We start from the raw sequence: 17,333 nt of genomic DNA, 5'->3' as shown, positions 1-17,333 counted from the left end.
CTCTTTTTTGTACTTTGTGCTTTTAAATTGCAAATTGCAACTTGCAAGAGCGTTTAGTTTATGTTTTCTAAAGTCATTAAAAATTAAACCCAAAAAAAACAAAGAAAAAAGAACAAATAGAAATATATTTGGGGCATGTTTTTGTTTTTCTACCTTTAGGTTTTAAATTTTTGGTCTAGAAAATGCAAAAGAGAAAAACTAGTAATCCAAAAAATAGAAAAAAGATAATAGAAATAAAAAAGAAAAAACAGAACAAAAAAAAAAAAAAAAGCAAAACAGAGAATTGGCACTTTGAATTATCTGAAAAAAATCAGAAAATGAATTTTATTCATTTCATGTTTGGCACTTTGAATTATCTAAAAAAAATCAGAAAATGAATTTTATTCATTTCATGTTTGGCACTTTGAATTATCTGAAAAAAATCAGAAAATAAATTTTATTCATTTCATGTTTGGCACTTTGAATTATCTGAAAAATATCAGAAAATGAAAAATATATTTGGAAAAATGCAAAAAGAAAAAAAATAAAAAATTATATTGTGTTATGATAGGTATAATTAAAAATTGAAAATGTGCATTTTTTTCATTGTTCTACTTCTAATTTCTTTTTCTATAAATATTTATGAAATTCCTAGAAGGCCCATATAGGAATTGCATCCTATCTTTAGTAAAACTACAAGCCACTTTCTAAAAGGGCCATTTTCTTTCAATTATTTTTTTATAATTTTTATGATATATATTTTTATTATGGGATTGTACACAATGAGACCATTTACCTTTTATACAAGGTGGTCACAATTCCTTACAACCATTTGATGTGAAATTTGATAGCTTCGATGTGTCACAAAGTTCAAGAAAATTTCTTTTGAAGTTTGAGCTTGGTCAATGGAATAATTGCAGCCATCCAACTTTACATGCAATGGTCAAGATTATTGTGACCACCATGTATAAAAGGTAAATGGTCTCATTTTATAGTTTCCCTTTCATTTTTTTTCTGAACTTTCCACATATTTTGGATTATGCTTCATGTTTGTGGTTTGGGTGTAGGATTTGTGCTTTGTGCTATGGTTTGTATTTATAGGAGATTGTTATTGGTATTTTTAGCTTTTCAGATTCAAATTTTGGTATTTGAATTGGGAAAAAAATTTCCTCGAGCGAGTCAAATAAAGGAAAAACAGATCCGGCTTGGTGCCCTGTAAGAAGAGAACAAAAGGATGACAAATAGGAAATATTTGCATATATTGCTTAAAACAGATAAAAGGCGCCGGGGGAGAGGGTTCGAGAAGTATATCAGATTAAGGAGCATTTGGCAGAAAAGCCTGGGAATGTGGCCAAATGGCCCAATGTTCCTGCTCATGTGATGAATGAGATGCAAAAAAGCATTGAACATCACATGACTGAGAAGCAAAAGAAGCAGGTAATATTGATGGTGAGATTAGGAACCCTTACCCAGCCCCATGGAGGAGTATTTTGATATTGAGAGGAAATAGGAGGCTGAGAACTAGAATGCGAATTGGGAAGGCGCGTGCCACCACAGGTTCTAATGCTACTGCGACTCGCAAGCAAAGGAGGCAAGGTCAAGGTGAGATAGGGCCTTGTTTCCCACTAAGGAGAACACTCGGCTCCCAACAAACCATCAAAAGTTTGGCTGGGAAGGACGCTATAGAGAGAGCAGATTTTTCTATAGTCTGGTGGATGTATCATTGTGCTATCCCTTTCAATACCCTAAACCCCGCCTATTTCCAGCATATGTTAGATGCAGTGGCATCCGTAGGTGTGGGGTACAAAGGCCCTTCCTATCATAATCATGGGACCAAATTATTAAAGAAGACTATGGAATAGATCAAAGGGTCCACAGCCAAATATTGTACAATATGGGAGACATGGATGTTCTATAATGACTGATGGGTGGAAAGATAAAAGAGCTAGGCAATTGATTAACTTTTTGGTGTACTGTCACAACGAAACAATTTTCTTGAGGTCTACATATGCCTCTGACATAATTAAGACTGGGTTGAGTTAGTTTAAGGATGTTGTTTAGGAAGTGGGGAGAAAGATTGTTGTTCAGTTTATTTCAGACAATGCTGCCAATTACTCCCTTGGGGGCAGTTGCTACAAGCTTATTATCCCTCTATCGTTTGGACAACTTGTGCAGCCCATTTTATAGACTTTAATACTTAGACGATATAAGGAAAATGAACTATGTTAAAGAAGTTGTAGAGAATGCAAAGGATATTACAAAATTAATCTGCAACCACTCCTTTGTCCTCTATCTTATGAGGGAGAATACAAATAATAGGGAGTTAGTGAGGTCAGCAATAACTAGATTCGCTACTAATTTCCTCATGTTGTAGAGCGTCAAATCAATCGGATGACCTGAGAGCCATAATTACATCAGCTACATGGAGGGATTCTATATGGGACAGGAGGATGAGCGAGAAGAAGATGGCAGATTTGATTTTAAGTAAACATTTTTGAACTAGTGTTAAAAATAATTTGAATTATAGAGCCCCTGGTAAAGGTTTTAAGGATTGTAGATAGTGATTCTAGGCCTGCCATGCAGTACACATATGAGACCCATGGATAAGGCCAAAGAAGCAATAGCAAAACCTTTTATGAAGATGAGGACCCAACGTGAGAATTTAGTGGGACATAATTGATGAAAGATGGGATGGGCAGTAACATCGCTCTATACATGCAGTTACATATTAACTCAACCCCCAATCCTTATTGTCCTTCTACAATACGGATACATTTTCAACTCATCTTGGAGTTTTGGGGGGCTTGAATACCATGGTGGAGAAGTTATATCCTGAAACACATATGCAAGTAAAGATTGGGAGAGAGTCGTGCCAATATCATAATGCATCAGGAGTATTTAGGTGACTTTAGCAATTGCCTTACGTACTAAAATCTTCCCAGGTTATCCATTTTATTAATTAACTACTAATTATAATGTAATTTATTTTTTCTTGTGCATCTCTTGTTCTCTAATCTATATTATTTAATTATCACTTTTGGCGGCTTGGTGGAAACAATTTGGTGGAGAAGTTTCCAACATTAGGAATTTTGCTATCCACATTCTATGCCAAACTTGAAATGCAAGTGGGTGTGAGAGGAATTAGAGTGTCCAACGCATCCACACTAATAAGTGAAATTGGTTGGAGCACAAAAGACTAAATCGCTTTGGTTTTTGTGCAATACAACTTGTAGAGAAGTAATAGACTCTTGCAATACAACTTTATTTTCACTATGTATCTATTAATTATAAAGTTCTACTGTTACTTTGGTTAATGTTTAAATCTTTGGAATGTTTTATTGTAGGACTGAGAGAAAACCAATGCCCTTAGACTCAATTGACTAGGAGAATATCGATATTGTAGAAGAGTGGGTAGTCGAGAAAGAACGGCCTACTCTTGAAGGTATTGAAGAGCATCTAGATAATTGGATGGAGATGGAACCGCCACAAAAAGGATAAATTTAAATTTAATAATTTTATGTTTGAAGGTTTTATACACTTTAAGAATGTAAGTTTGTATCTTAATAATATGTATATTTTCTCATAGGTGTAGATGATGATTTAGAGGTCAACACTAAGGAACCCAAGGATGGACAAGGAGATGGAAATGAAGATGATGAAGAAGACTACTAATTAGTTTTGACTAGTGGTTTAAAAAACAGATCGGTGCCCCGGATCGGACACCCCAAAAACCCATTCGGATTGGTGAATCGGCGATCCGGATCGGAAATCGTCTGAATCGGTCGGATTAAGCTTTAAAAAAATCTAAAAAAATTATTAAAATTCATTATAAATGTTGTTTTTTAAGAATCTAATAAGAAATCGGGGTACTACATTATTAATTTTCATTTTTTCCATCAATATGTGAATATTGAGTTTTTTTCTTTCTATGAACTTATTTTAACAAAAATACTTGTTGTATTTTTGACAAAAATAAGAAATGAGTTTTTTTGAGATAAATATGAACTTATTTTAACAAAAATAAGAAATGAGTTTTTTTGACAAAAATACTTGTTGTATTTTCTTTTATAAGAACTTTTTATTTTTTTAACAATAACGTTTTATTTTTTATTTTTTTGACAAAAACCTTTTATTTTTTTGACAAGAAAAAGAACTGATAAGAACCTTTCATTTTTTTAATAAATTTTTTTTTATTTTGTAGATAAGAAAAAAAATTGACAGAAAGCGAAATTGATAAAAACCTTTTATTTTTATTTTTTAGAAAAATCCTTTAACTTTTTTGATAAGAAAAAAATTTGACAAAAAATTTCATTCTTTTTATACGAAACTTTTTATTTTATTGATAAGAAAAAATTTGACTAAAAGTGAAATTGATAAATAACCTTTTATTTTTATTTTTTACAAAAAACCTTTAATTTTTTTGATAAGAAAATAATTTGACAAAAAAAGAGAGGAAAAAAAACAGTTCCTCAACGAGAGGAATCGAACCCGCGTCCGTCCACAAAATGAGCACTCGCAATAACCAGTATAGCACTTAAAACTTAGTGTTAATAAAACTGTTAACAAAATATATAATATATGGACATTTTAAGGTATTACCTTTTTCACATAGTCCCACATGGAAGAGAGAGAAGCAAATTTATGTAAATAAATAGTTCTTTGTACTCACCATTTATAGTGCGTGTGAAGCAACGAGATTACACGAAGCGTGTGGATCGTGAGCACACGTGTGTGAAGGAACTAGGGCCCCGCGAAGCATGCGGACCCGTGGGCTCCCGGTCTTTGACGAATTTTGCCTCAAAATTCCCCGAAATTTACAAAAATGCCCTTGACTATAGAAGAATGGGTGGGTCCTGACGTCATGACGCGAAATGCCCCTTGACTGTAGAAGAATGGGGACGCCATGATGCGAAGAACCGGGCAATTTACTATGCAAAATTGCGAGAACAAGGCGATTCCCGGCTTTACAGAAGAACTAACACGGGATGACCGATTCTCGATTCGAATCGGTCGATTCCGTGCCGACTCGGCGATTTTTAAAACACTGGTTTTGACACTTTTATTATATCACTTGGGTTTTGTAATATTCTACTTGTAACAAGGGTTTAAGGCCTATAGGATGCAAATTGTTGAGTTGTGGACAAGTGGTGGTGTATTTATTTTCTCCCTACAAGTGATTGTAGTTCATGACTAATTTTTTAATACTATATTATGAGTATTTTGTTTCGTCTTCTTTACAAATTTGAGTTATTGTATTATTAACGAGTATTTCTTTATTGCTTAAAGAGTTATATTTCATTGAAAATTTTTTAAATTTTTATTTACTTTTCAGATTTGCATTTTTTTCATATTTTTCCCAATTTTTCCTTATTTTACTATTTTTAGTAATTAGTTAATTTCCTAGACCGGTCTGACCTGTTGAATTGGTCTAGTTCAGCTGGTCCAACCAAACTGGTGCCTTCACTGATTCGGTCGCCAGTCTGGTACTGCTTTATTGCCTAAACTCAAAGCTATTTAGGCTTCATTTTTTTGACAAGGAAATAATATTGGTGTGGTTTTCGAACTATCAACATTTCCTGAATGTCCAGGTGTTATTGCATTAGGATATTGATTTCTGATGTCAAATTCGGACATCATTATACTTGAGAGAGGCACAACTGTACAATACAATAGTGATGACTATTTAAAAGATAGTCAGGAATTTCAGACTAATGACTATTCAAAGAGTCCAGAATCCCAATGGTAATAGTTGTTCATAGAATCATTCAAAGCATCAAATAATTATGGATTCATAAAATGTGTAAATATAAGCAGTTGATGACCATTTATGGTTTTGTGCACATTAAAGAATAGCTAGTCTGGTCTCTACAGTATCCAGGCATGATACTAGTGACTACATGTGCAAGTGTGGGCATATGTATGTGTGCATGCATCCATGTGTTCATGAGCTGGTGTACAGCAACAGCAAATAACTTATTTGAGTGCTTTGATTATGAAACCCCATTCCTTAGATTAAAACAAAAAGATAATTCAATAGTCAAGCAAAAACTGCTCACATAACTTGCATGACTAAACCTCAAACATCTAATCAGACCAAAGGCAGATTGTAGCATACCATTAAGGTTCCTTCAAGACTATGTGTTGGAGGAGTCACCATCAATGCAACAAAATACGGAAGCAATACCTTGTGCATCTGCATTTAAACGCATTTCAAGAAGGAAAAATGTAACTATCCAACTAATGAATAACATTAAATATAATAAAGGAGAATAGATGACATGTAAAAAAATTCAAAAGCTTTCTTTCTTTTTTGACAACTCAAAGCAGAAATGTATACATCATGTAGCACAATAGTAGGACACTAACCCGTTACAAATATGACAAAGAAAGAACAAGATGTCTTGAATATCAATACATGTTCACAAGGTAATCGCTTGGACAATATGCAAATGAAATTATTCTGGTATTATACTGATTATCTTATTATGATGCAAGAACTTCACAGATAACAGTAATTTCAAGAAGGCATATATATTCAGGCATCCATTTTGAGTGATCCAAAGTTTGAATTCTTTCAACATCAGGCACTCCTATATATATAATGTGAAGTTCTACATGCATCTTTGTAGCCCACATGAGAATATTTTTGTCAAATGTAGCATTTTCTCATATATGTATTTAAGGGATGTCATATAATAATGAAGATCAGTTTTTACCCAATATTCTGCTCCATGTCACTAACCACCAAATACTAATTACTAACTGCATGTCACATTCAAATACATATACACAAAATATAACATAGTACGAACAAGAACAACAGTATTAGCTATGTTCAAAAAATCGGCCACCTAGCTGCCAGAGCGACTGGGAGGCCTCACTGCCCCACCTTGGGGCTATATGTCCTTGGGCATGGCAGTAACCCTGGCAGGAGACACCCAACTGCTTGGGCGGGTGCCTAGGTCCTACCGCCCGGGGCCCTTTTTGCAAGGGTGGAAATTGCCCATGCCAAAAGGGCATTTTGGCAATTTCCCCCTAGGAAAGGGGGAAAATAGGTTATGGGGGGTTATTTTGGCCCCCCAAAACCCTAGTGAGAGAGATTTTCCTCCCAAAACATATTTTCTTAGTCTGAATCGAAATGTTTTCGCTTTGAAAATCAATTTCGAACTCGAAGTTTTCAATTCTGTGGTATTGAAAGGCATTTGACTTGGGTGTTTTTGGAGACCAAAGAGGTTGCAAAGAGAGGTTTTGGCATATGAAAGTAAGCGATTGAAGCCTACTTCGATTGGGTTTGGAAAGGTTAGTAGAGTTAAGGGTTTATGCTTAGGGTTCCATTTTTATGAGTATTGTATTATGTTATATTTTTTTAGTTAATTTTCTTGTATTTATATTTGAAGTTTGGCATGACAATTATGATGAAACTTCTTGATTGTTTTTTTTTTTTTGGAAGGGTTTGCTTGCTACTTTTGTGATCATAACATATTTTTGGATGTTTTTGGATGTCAAAATTTGGGCAATTTTACAGTTTTATACTTTTAAACATGTAGATTCCATAACTGAAAACCCCACACCCCCACTTTTTTCACTCCACCTTCTGCCCCGCACCCCCCCCCCCCCCCCCCCCCCCCCCCCCCCCCCCCAAAAAAAAAAAAACGAAAAAAAAGCAATCCCCTTCACAGTGGCCACCCTTTGCCCTAGGTGGCCATTTCCGTCTTCTTGAACATTGATTATTAGTTTGAAGTGCCTCACTGGAAAAAAAATAAAATCTTCAATAACAAGGGCAGCTTTTTTACCATCTTCATTAATCCTCACACTAAACATTAGTTGATACAAAAAAGATTTCAAAATGTGCCTTGAAGAATGTCAAGTTACTCATTTTCAATAAAATTGAAGGATTTGATACTAGAGACAAACCTCTCTAATGACATCATGATCATTTGTGAAAATATAAGGACATAACCAAGGGAATAAGGTTCCGATGCTCCCTAAGATAAGTCCGCTTAGACTTCCAATAATTATGAGCGACTTGAGTAATGTTCTAGCCTGGTCAAGAGCACAAAAAAGTTAGTATCAAGACCTGCACATATACACACATGCATATACAAGTATTTGCGTGCATGCGTAGGTGCAACAAATTTCAGGGAAACATAAACTACATGCCAAACTTATTTGTTATGTTTCAGGATCTCAAGAGCACAAAAAAGTTAGCACTGCACATTTACACACATGCATATACATGAGTTTCTGTGGGTGCATGGGTGTAACAAATTTCAGGGAAACATAAACTGCATGCCAAATTTATTTTTTACGTTTCAGGATATCAAGATGCATAGATGCCAAAGATTGCAGCCATAATTGATAGAGCAGATATGCTTGATTCAATTGTGCATCCAATCATCTCCAAATGCACTATTTTCAGGAAATTATCATGTTATTGTATTAATTACAATACATTGCCCAAAGCTCAAATCCAATGTGGAAGGCTCCTTGTGTATGTGTCCAAGTTTTTTGTGACACCTCTTTAGCAAAAAAACAAAAAAAAATCATCTTAAGGGTACAGTAATAGTACATCTCTACTGACAAAAGTAAAAGCATAGACAACCATTCTCCAAAGAAGAGGCAACATGAGTTGTGCAAACTGTCTACCTAAAATACACTGGTTAACATCACAGTCTGAAACGCAAAAGTAGAGTCTGGAGTTGGGACTTATCATGTCAAAAACAAGTTGATTAGCAGAATAGACAGGTCCCGTCATCTTATCTCTGTTGCAGTTAGGCCAGTGTCACAAGTTGGTCATAATAGCAGACCTCCCCTGCCTATGTATGTAGAGAAGTTCTTGGGTAGAGGACTCTTAAGGAAGGTTGTCCAATTTTTAGGTTCAAAGAGAACTTTTAAAACCCTATGTGTACCATAAGTTTGTCCCTTCCACGTCCTAGTTGCCCCCACTTATTTAACATGGAATATTATGTGTGGAACAAGTGTGTGCATGAAGACATAGAATTAACAAAACTGTCAATGTGTGTACATGAAAGAAAAAAACATGCATATGTGCATGCAGCCGCAGCGTGTGAATAAATTTAGTTTATGCTGAAAATCAGCATGCAGAATTTACTAAAAGGACATGGTTACCAAGAGGGCCAAGTCTACACAAGTAGAAATGCGGGCCCCTTAATAAATCTATTTTTGAGATGGATTTTTGGACTTAATTTTTAAGGACATGTAACCTCTAACATGGACATTATGAATATGAATAAATAAATAAATTTTAAAAACTAAAAATAATAATTCTATTAAGAAAACATTTGGACCATTAGTTTCAATTGTTTTTAGATGAACCACCTAGTTGTATCCATCTTTAAGATGGATGCTTTATAATTCTGGACCGCATATGCAGAAATACGGTCCTGCCCGCATGAAACAATTTTCCTTACCAAAACCCATTTTATGCAAACAAATGCCACGTGTCATCTTTTGGGGAATAAAGTACCAATAGTCCTTAATGCAAAAGAAAAAACCTTCCAAAACATAAACACCTATAATTGCAAACCTTTTACAGAAACTCCGACACAAATTTCAGACCAATGACAACTAACACCCTCAAAAGAAAATAATTTATAATAACATACATAATTACAAGCATGTCCTTACACTGAATCAAATGATGGTTATACCCTTCTGTATATACAACAACTAAACCCCGATGCCCCACCTCCCAAGTGTGCAATCAACAAGAAGCATTTCTGCAAATATCACCAAATTTTGGACAGCTTTTTCAGTTGCAACAACAACATTTTTCTCTTGTATTTCGCTTTATCATTTTTTCTTACATCATACACATGTATATGTTGTACTAAATATGGCATATTCCACATGAACTCACTGTGTCTGCATTATAGCAATTACAAAAGATCAAGCCAATAAAACTAAGTCAGAATAATCAATCGCTTGAATCAAGGATCAAGCAGGGTAATACAAGAAAATGATGCAGACCTTTGCCAGATTTCTATGTACTCCACATATCAACTCTGGCATGAAGGATTGTGCTGTTTGTGACAGCGGTTCCCCCCACACAGTACACATGCAATATACACCAACCATAACCTGTGGACAAACTTTAGTGAAAGGTAAGTTAATAAAGATCTCAATTAACAAACAGCTATGCCTACTAAAATGTGGAAGGATGAAACTAAAACCTGATGAGCCGCAATGATCACTGTCCCCATCGATGTAGCAAAATAAGTAAGAAGCGAATAGAATGCAACCTGACAATTATAACAGAAGTTAACCATAAAAGATAAAAAGTAAAGGCATGAATCCAATCAAAATAAGAGATATAACAAGTTAAAAACCTTTGATGTCATTGTCACAAAAACAGGAGCAGCAAGCTTAAATATGAGTAGAAGTTCAGTTGACGATGGAAAAGACATGGAGTAAGCATCAAAACCCATCTTATTCAATGAATCAATCATCATAAAACCTGCCACAATCTACAAACAAGAAATCACTGAGTGATAATAAAACAAGTAAATCGCATAGAGAAGGTTCTCAAAAATTAGAGAAGAAAAAAGCACAGCATAACTGTTTTGAAATGTCATTTACTGTTAAATTTACCATACTTGGGACACCATTGTTGCCCATGCAGCACCTGCAATACCATATCCCAACAAACTGCATAATACAACATCCCCAATTCCATTGACAAGACTAGCAATTGCCAAAACCTTCAGTGGTCCCCATGAATCTTTCAAGGCTAGGCTGAAGACAAAGTAACTTGTGAGAAGAATCTCATAAGAAACAACACGAAGCAAGCAGTACTTAAATTTGGGAAATGGATACTTTTAGCTCCGAAACATCTTTTGATGGCCTTTATAAAACATTATCTTGTCCTCAAATGTCTGATTACAAATGACAAATGAAAAGAACCTAAATATATTAGCAATTCTAGGATTAGATCATTGGGTAGCTTTAAGGCAGTGACATACAGGAACAAAAATTCCATATTATGGTGGCATGTAATCCATTCATAGTACCTTACATATATGAGATTACTATAAAAAGAAAGACTAGTCCTCAGCAAGATTCCAATTTAAGCAACAGAGATGGCAATGTAACCTAAAGAAACTTCATTCCAGCAATAAGGTGGTATTCCATCCACATCAAAAACTCAAACTCCATCCCAATTTGGACAAAATCGCTCAGGCAAATAGTCAACTTGGAAAACTCTGGCAAGTTTTTCATTCTTGAAAGGTAACATTTCCTTTCGTATCAGCAGCAGGACTTGAACTTAAGACCGCAATTCTAGACAGGGAATGCATAGTAGCATGAAACAGAGAATTCATTCTCATACTAAGTCCAGTATATTTATTTTATAAATTCAAAAACTCAGTTAGGCACTAGTTTTTCATTAAAAACTTATCAGTGTCCACTGCCAAGCTGATTTCGACAATTCCAATTAACTCGATAAGAGTTCCAATTCACTGAGATCCATTGCCAAAGTTTTATTTTCAAATGAAAACAAATTTAACAAGACAATAGTGTTGACCAAGGAAATAATAACAACAATGGTTTACCTTTACAATCAAAGCAGTTTGAATAACACCATCACCACCAACTATCATATATAAATCATATAGAGAATATGAAAAATTACTCCTGGGGGATTATTTAATTAAGTGAGAATTATCGACATTGCTCTCTCTATTTCTTTCTTTGGCCAACATAATTCAGAATATCTCATTGCTTGGACCCATAATTTATTTAATTTGCAAATGTAGTGTGCATAAGTACTTTTCAAATCCTAAATGTCTTTTAAAATTTACACAACCTTTCAAACACCCTTGAGGAGAAATGAACCACTTGGCTGATGCTTTGGTAAGGAAGGGAGTCAATAGATGGGAACGATGTGTTATCCAGCATGTTTGATTCATTCCCCAGAAACAACTTTGTTCTCCTCTGGTGTCCCTTTTGTTGATTACATGCACCAATTTTCCATAAATTCTTACACAATAACACAATTTCATGACACAAATTTTACAATCACTGAACGAAACAGTGGCCAATCAAAAAAAAAAACTGAATATAATTTCAGAAATCCTTCAAATTTCCATTGAAGAAAAGCAATATTCACAAACCCATATGCATGGATTTAATAGTACATTAAAATTAGACAATTATCGCCTTAATGGAAAGAAGTGATTAAATACATCAGTGTACATAAAGCTTGTGCAGGTGACAAACACAGACGGATAGATAATTAGAAGAGGGTCCCTGAAACAAAAATATACAAAAGCAAGCAAGTACAGCTTGGAACTCCATATTTTGTATGAGCTATGTGGCATGTTTGAATATCGAAGATGTGACTATGGAAGCCGCGTCCTCCAAGGAAGTAGAACTCGTGGCTTCCACGGTCCCCATGGAAACCACATCTTCGGCTTCTCAATATTGTTTTGGGTGCCGCAAGATCTCGTGGCTCCCAAAAAATGTGTAGTACTTCCCGTTAATCAAAAGGGGAAGTGCTACAGTATTGGGAAGTGACGATTTCCTAAAGCACCACTTCCAAAAAATTAATACCCCTCAGAATGCAAGTTGATATAAAGCAATTACTCATAGCTCCACATGAATTCATATGTCTAATTTTTTTGGTTTTGAAGTGAACACTTGAAAATCCTCATGAGGCTGGCCCGACATGCAGCTCTTGTACGTCTTCTGAGGATAGGTTTTTCCTAATGTATTTAATCCTCATAGACTAAGTTGTGCTATAAATTGCACACCAGGCTGGAATGAAATGAAGAGCCCAAGTAAGAATGTAAAATCTACAACAAGAAGAAAGTTATAAGCCTGTAGGTGAAGAAGAGAAAGGAATTGGGGAAGAAGGAAAGCACAATAAGTTCCCAAGTTATCAAAACTCAATAATTTCAGATATAAGCTGAGTCCTATGGTGGCTACAGGGCGAGGAAAATAGTTGGTTCCAACTAGGATCTGTAATTGAGAAAAACTGTCTTTTTTTCTTTTGATAGTTATAACAAATTTCATTACTTGAAATAAATTGAATATATAAAAGTGAAATATTCTTTAATGTACAAGTAATATATTGAGTCTGTCAACAATACACTCCACGAAGAGCAATTAAGAAAACCGATTATACTTCCTCCAGCTTTTACTCTAAGCAGACAGAGTTCTAAAAGACTGTCACCACTAAACTAGGTTTTGTATTTCCTTCTCTGGTCAACATGCCAGCCTCCTTGTCAATCACTCAACCAGAGTTCTGTAGGATTACTTTTAGAAATCTTGGAACCTCGCTATCTCTTCAAACATGTTGTACACCCTCCATGGACACTGATCGTCACTACCACTAGCCATAGACGACATCTTCTGAATCCCTTTAGATTATAATGGTTACCATTGAACCAAATCTCATATTCCAACCAACAGGGACCGCTCTTTTCTTCTGTTGTATCACAACAATGTAATGGCCCTGGGTAGCTCATAAAAAGTTGACCTCTGATCTCTCAAGATTCTTCCAATGCCTGATGATTCCTCCAATGCCTGCAGCCCAGGATTCCATTTACAGCTTTTATCAAAGTTCCGCTCGATTACTCCTGGCGGCGATTGCCATTCATAGCCTTATAATTTCTTGGTGCACTTATTGTCACCATTTTATCCAAACTGTCTTTAAAGCCCGCAATCGAATAGCCCAAAACTTTGATCTTGCCCATGGGAAAATGTTAATCTTCATTTCTTCCTTCATTTATCGATTCCTTTTTTTGGTCTTTAAAGTAACTATTGTTTCTCTGTAACCAGATAACCCATAATATAGCCAGTACACTATCCTCCAAAGAACAAGGCCAGACTTCTGCACTAGTGTTGTAAACCATTGCCCCAGCACTGTCTTGAAGGATGAGGGGCTCCACCCAGGTAAAAATTAAAATTAATAAGATTCAGAGCAAAGGACCACAATTCTCTAGCAACAAAGGCAATGCAGAAACAAGTGTTCCACAGTTTCAAAATCACCATTTCCATGCACCTCATATCCTGCCATTATTGCCACCACCCTTACTAGCCAACCAGATTCATTTGTCGTATACTCATTCTTAATAACTTGTTTCCACAGATGGCCTGATTGTGTTCCAAACTTCCACTGCCGTTCAATTAATAGGGCCTGGTTCTATTCTCTTAACCTCATCCCTAGAACCCCTTTACACTTCAGCTTGCATACATTATCCCACTTGGCCTAATGGAACTTGCTTCTATGTGGCCTTCCCCACAATCCCTCACCAAATTTTCAATCTTTCATCATCGAGGCTGGGATTTGAAAGCGGGCCCTCTAGAATATGGGTAAACTGCACAAGGTTTGAATTGATAAGGGTGACTCTCTGCCCATGACCAGGGCATCTTCATGGAGATGAGCTTCCTTTCCCAAAGCTTTCTATGATGCACCCCATCCCCCCCTCCCCACCCCGCCAACCCAAAACAAAACAACAAAAAACCCCACCAAAAAAGAACCCCAACCCAACCAAAAACAAAAAACTAAAAAAAATAATAATAAAAATAAAACGCACAAGGGCATACCCAGATATTTGTTTCGCAGTTTCTCTGTCCCAAACCTTATACATTTGCAAGTTCGCCTAGACATCATCAGCATGTACTGATATGTTAACCCTATCATGTCAGTTTTAGATGTATTAAGTCAAGGACTGGAAACTACTCCAAAACAACTGAGAAAGTGATGCTACTCGATAATCTGTGCTTTGCTTGCATAGCAAAAAAAAAAACAAAGTGTATCATCAGCATACAGTAGGTGTGTCCTGTCAAGATAACATTCTCATATGCCCCCAGTGACCATGCCACTGAAAGTTGCCCCTTTGATTGAGAAAAAAAAATGCAAACAGTGGGTCACCCTGCCTCAGGCCTTCTGAACTTTAAAAATTAAGGGTCCCATTAATTGAGATCAAGAAATGTGCTGTTGATAAACACCCTACAATCAAACCTCACCATTGAGCTCCAAACCCCATTAGCTTCATGGTTAGCTCAAGGACAACCCAATTGACCAGATAATATGCTTTCTCAAGGTCCAATTTACAGATGACCCAAGGTATTTCTTTTATGTAGCTTGAATTAATGCCTTCGTTGGCCAAGAAGGCAACATCTAAGATCTGTCTCTCCTTTACAAAAGCAGCCTGGAATACAAGATGACCTCTGTGGATACTTATCTGAGCCTCATCTCAGACACTCCAGCCAATGTTGTTAAGCACTGCCCAAAAAACTAATGGGTCTAAAATCAATAATGTCCATATTGCGATTTGACCTGGGTTGCGCCTAATATAGCAGCTAAGCAAGGTAGAGGGTTGGATTCAGCTACCTGCATTCTTGAAAACTTGAAATTAGAAAGAAAGAAAAGACGTGAACCCTTTGATTCCCTCCCCATTGGACAAAAGCCTTGGCTGCTTGATAGAGTTCAACAGTGCTTGTCGTAGGATAGAAATAATCAAAATCTTTCCAATTAGACAAATCTAAATGGAGTCGTGGAGATGTCACAAAGTTCTTTCATTATTACTTTCCAGGACATGATATAGAACTGGTACCAGGGAACTGAATGGGCTTTGCTCACAAAGTTCTCAGATATCTTCTACCTCCCCTAAATTGGATTGTTCTCAGAGAACTGATAACTTCATCTATTCCAAGAGAATTGGCCTCCCATAATGGCATACCCAGTGCTCCTCCCAGAAGATAATCTTCTATATACCTGAACTCCTCCAACTGCAAGCCATTCTAGCAGGCATGGACATGAAGTGACATGTTTGTCTATCCTTAAGCTTCTATACAACTTCATATGACATAGACATTGAAGGGCATATCCACAAATTACATATATACCAGGGGTTTAACTTAAGAAATTTATAAGAGAAAATGTAATTTATTCAATAAAGTCAAGACAAGAAGTAAATGGCAAAGTTACGCTTGTGTGTCTCAAAGAGAATATGAAATTACTTAAGCAAATTGGACAAATGGTACACATACCTCACACTTTGTGCTACCAACCCAACAAGGACTGCTGGCCAGGCTAAGCCTCGAATCTACAAAATAAAAACATCGATATAAAAGATTATATGCTCGACTATCACAACACAATCTAAAAAAGAAAAAAGAAACAAAACAAAAATAAAGAAGTCAATGAGAGTCTATGGATAATTTATAAGCCAATGACTAAAAGAGAAAATGAGCACCTACAGCTACCAAATTACACATTTTCCTTTTAATTGTACCTATGTCATGGAAAGGAGAAGTTTGAACTACATGTTTATATAGTAGAGGTAAGTTATTTAACAAAGCACATTGACCTAGCCATGCATCCATTTTCTATTTTATTCAATATTGTTATATTAAACTGTGAACTTCATAAGCAATTGTAGAAAATCCCCTAACCCAAGACCCATTAGTTTTTCTCTTTGCCCTTAAAACTGTTCACTTTACTTTAATATATATTTCTTTTACTAAGAAAGACAGGGTTCACTGGCTTCCCTTTGATTTACTTGTCGAACCTTGATATAAATTGCCATATCAATTTTTTTCTGAACTCACCAAATTGTGATTTAGTTGCTCTGTGCTTCTTACATCCAGCAATACTACCAATTAAGAAAAGAAAATTACCACTGGAACAAACAATAAACACAAGAAGGCCAAACTACCACTCAACTAAAACACCTGTAACATTCAATGTCACCTACCATGTCATCCTCAAACAAAATGTTCATAAACTCCTGAGTTTTCATGTGCTTATTTAATTCAAGAATTATTTATTTCCTCTAGCAATACAAGGCTATCATCAAAGAAAGATTGAAGCAAATATGAAGCTTAACTCATAACTCATACATACAGATTAAATTTACAAGAATATTATGAGAATCTCAATGAAAACACACAAAGAAAGAATGAAAAAAGTAATAATCTTGATAATTAATCTAAATGAGATAAACAGTTACAAAGTTCCTGTCCTTCATTTAGACATATTTTAGGGCCTGCTTGATAAAAAACAGAAGTCTGAATATTTGGAAATCTGAGAATCAGGTTAAAGACATCACCGGCTTTCCATTATTTGGGATTCTATATATGTTTCTGTTTGTTTTTTTTTTACTATCTAGCTATATTTCGCAATCTGTATATTTAAAGATTTAAAATTTTCAATTTTTTTACAACATAGAATTTGTTGAATCTATTACGTAAATAATGAACAAATTAATTTTTACCTCTCTCTCTCTCTCTCTCTCTCTCTCTCACACACACACACACACACACATACACACACACATACATACGAGTTTGGACTTTAGAAGCATAAGAAAGAAACAAGAGATAGA

The 17,333-nt window shown here is 35.5% G+C and overlaps 1 protein-coding gene across 49 annotated transcripts in view; it reads right to left on the bottom strand.

Annotated features, from left to right (window-relative positions):
* LOC18424275 (protein DETOXIFICATION 46, chloroplastic) overlaps positions 1 to 17,333 on the bottom strand; it is a 38,828-nt gene that overhangs the window by 13,165 nt on the left and 8,330 nt on the right. For 16 of the 49 annotated variants that reach the window (XR_016040643.1, XR_016040641.1, XR_016040642.1 and 13 more), the window contains 7 exons: positions 15,997 to 16,052; positions 10,596 to 10,734; positions 10,329 to 10,466; positions 10,173 to 10,241; positions 9,970 to 10,080; positions 7,894 to 8,022; positions 6,095 to 6,172 (listed from right to left, as the gene is read on the bottom strand). Coding sequence is in view for 15 of the 49 variants with exons in the window: in XM_088846625.1 (XP_088702751.1) it covers positions 6,095 to 6,172; positions 7,894 to 8,022; positions 9,970 to 10,080; positions 10,173 to 10,241; positions 10,329 to 10,466; positions 10,596 to 10,734; positions 15,997 to 16,052 (720 nt within the window). In the remaining 34 variants the exon portion in view is untranslated. Of the gene's footprint in view, positions 1 to 6,094; positions 6,173 to 7,893; positions 8,023 to 9,627; positions 9,720 to 9,969; positions 10,092 to 10,172; positions 10,242 to 10,328; positions 10,467 to 10,590; positions 10,735 to 15,996; positions 16,053 to 17,333 lie in introns of all 49 variants that reach the window. The other 33 variants (XR_016040663.1, XR_016040652.1, XR_016040653.1 and 30 more) reach the window with 6 other exon arrangements.

Source organism: Amborella trichopoda, chromosome 9, assembly GCF_054954075.1.
Source record: "Amborella trichopoda isolate Santa Cruz 75 chromosome 9, AtrichopodaSantaCruz75HAP2 v2.0, whole genome shotgun sequence".
In the NCBI taxonomy this organism is placed as follows: Eukaryota; Viridiplantae; Streptophyta; class Magnoliopsida; order Amborellales; family Amborellaceae; genus Amborella; species Amborella trichopoda.
Note: the sequence above shows the minus strand (reverse complement) of the source record. Positions and strands in the feature narration are given on the sequence as shown.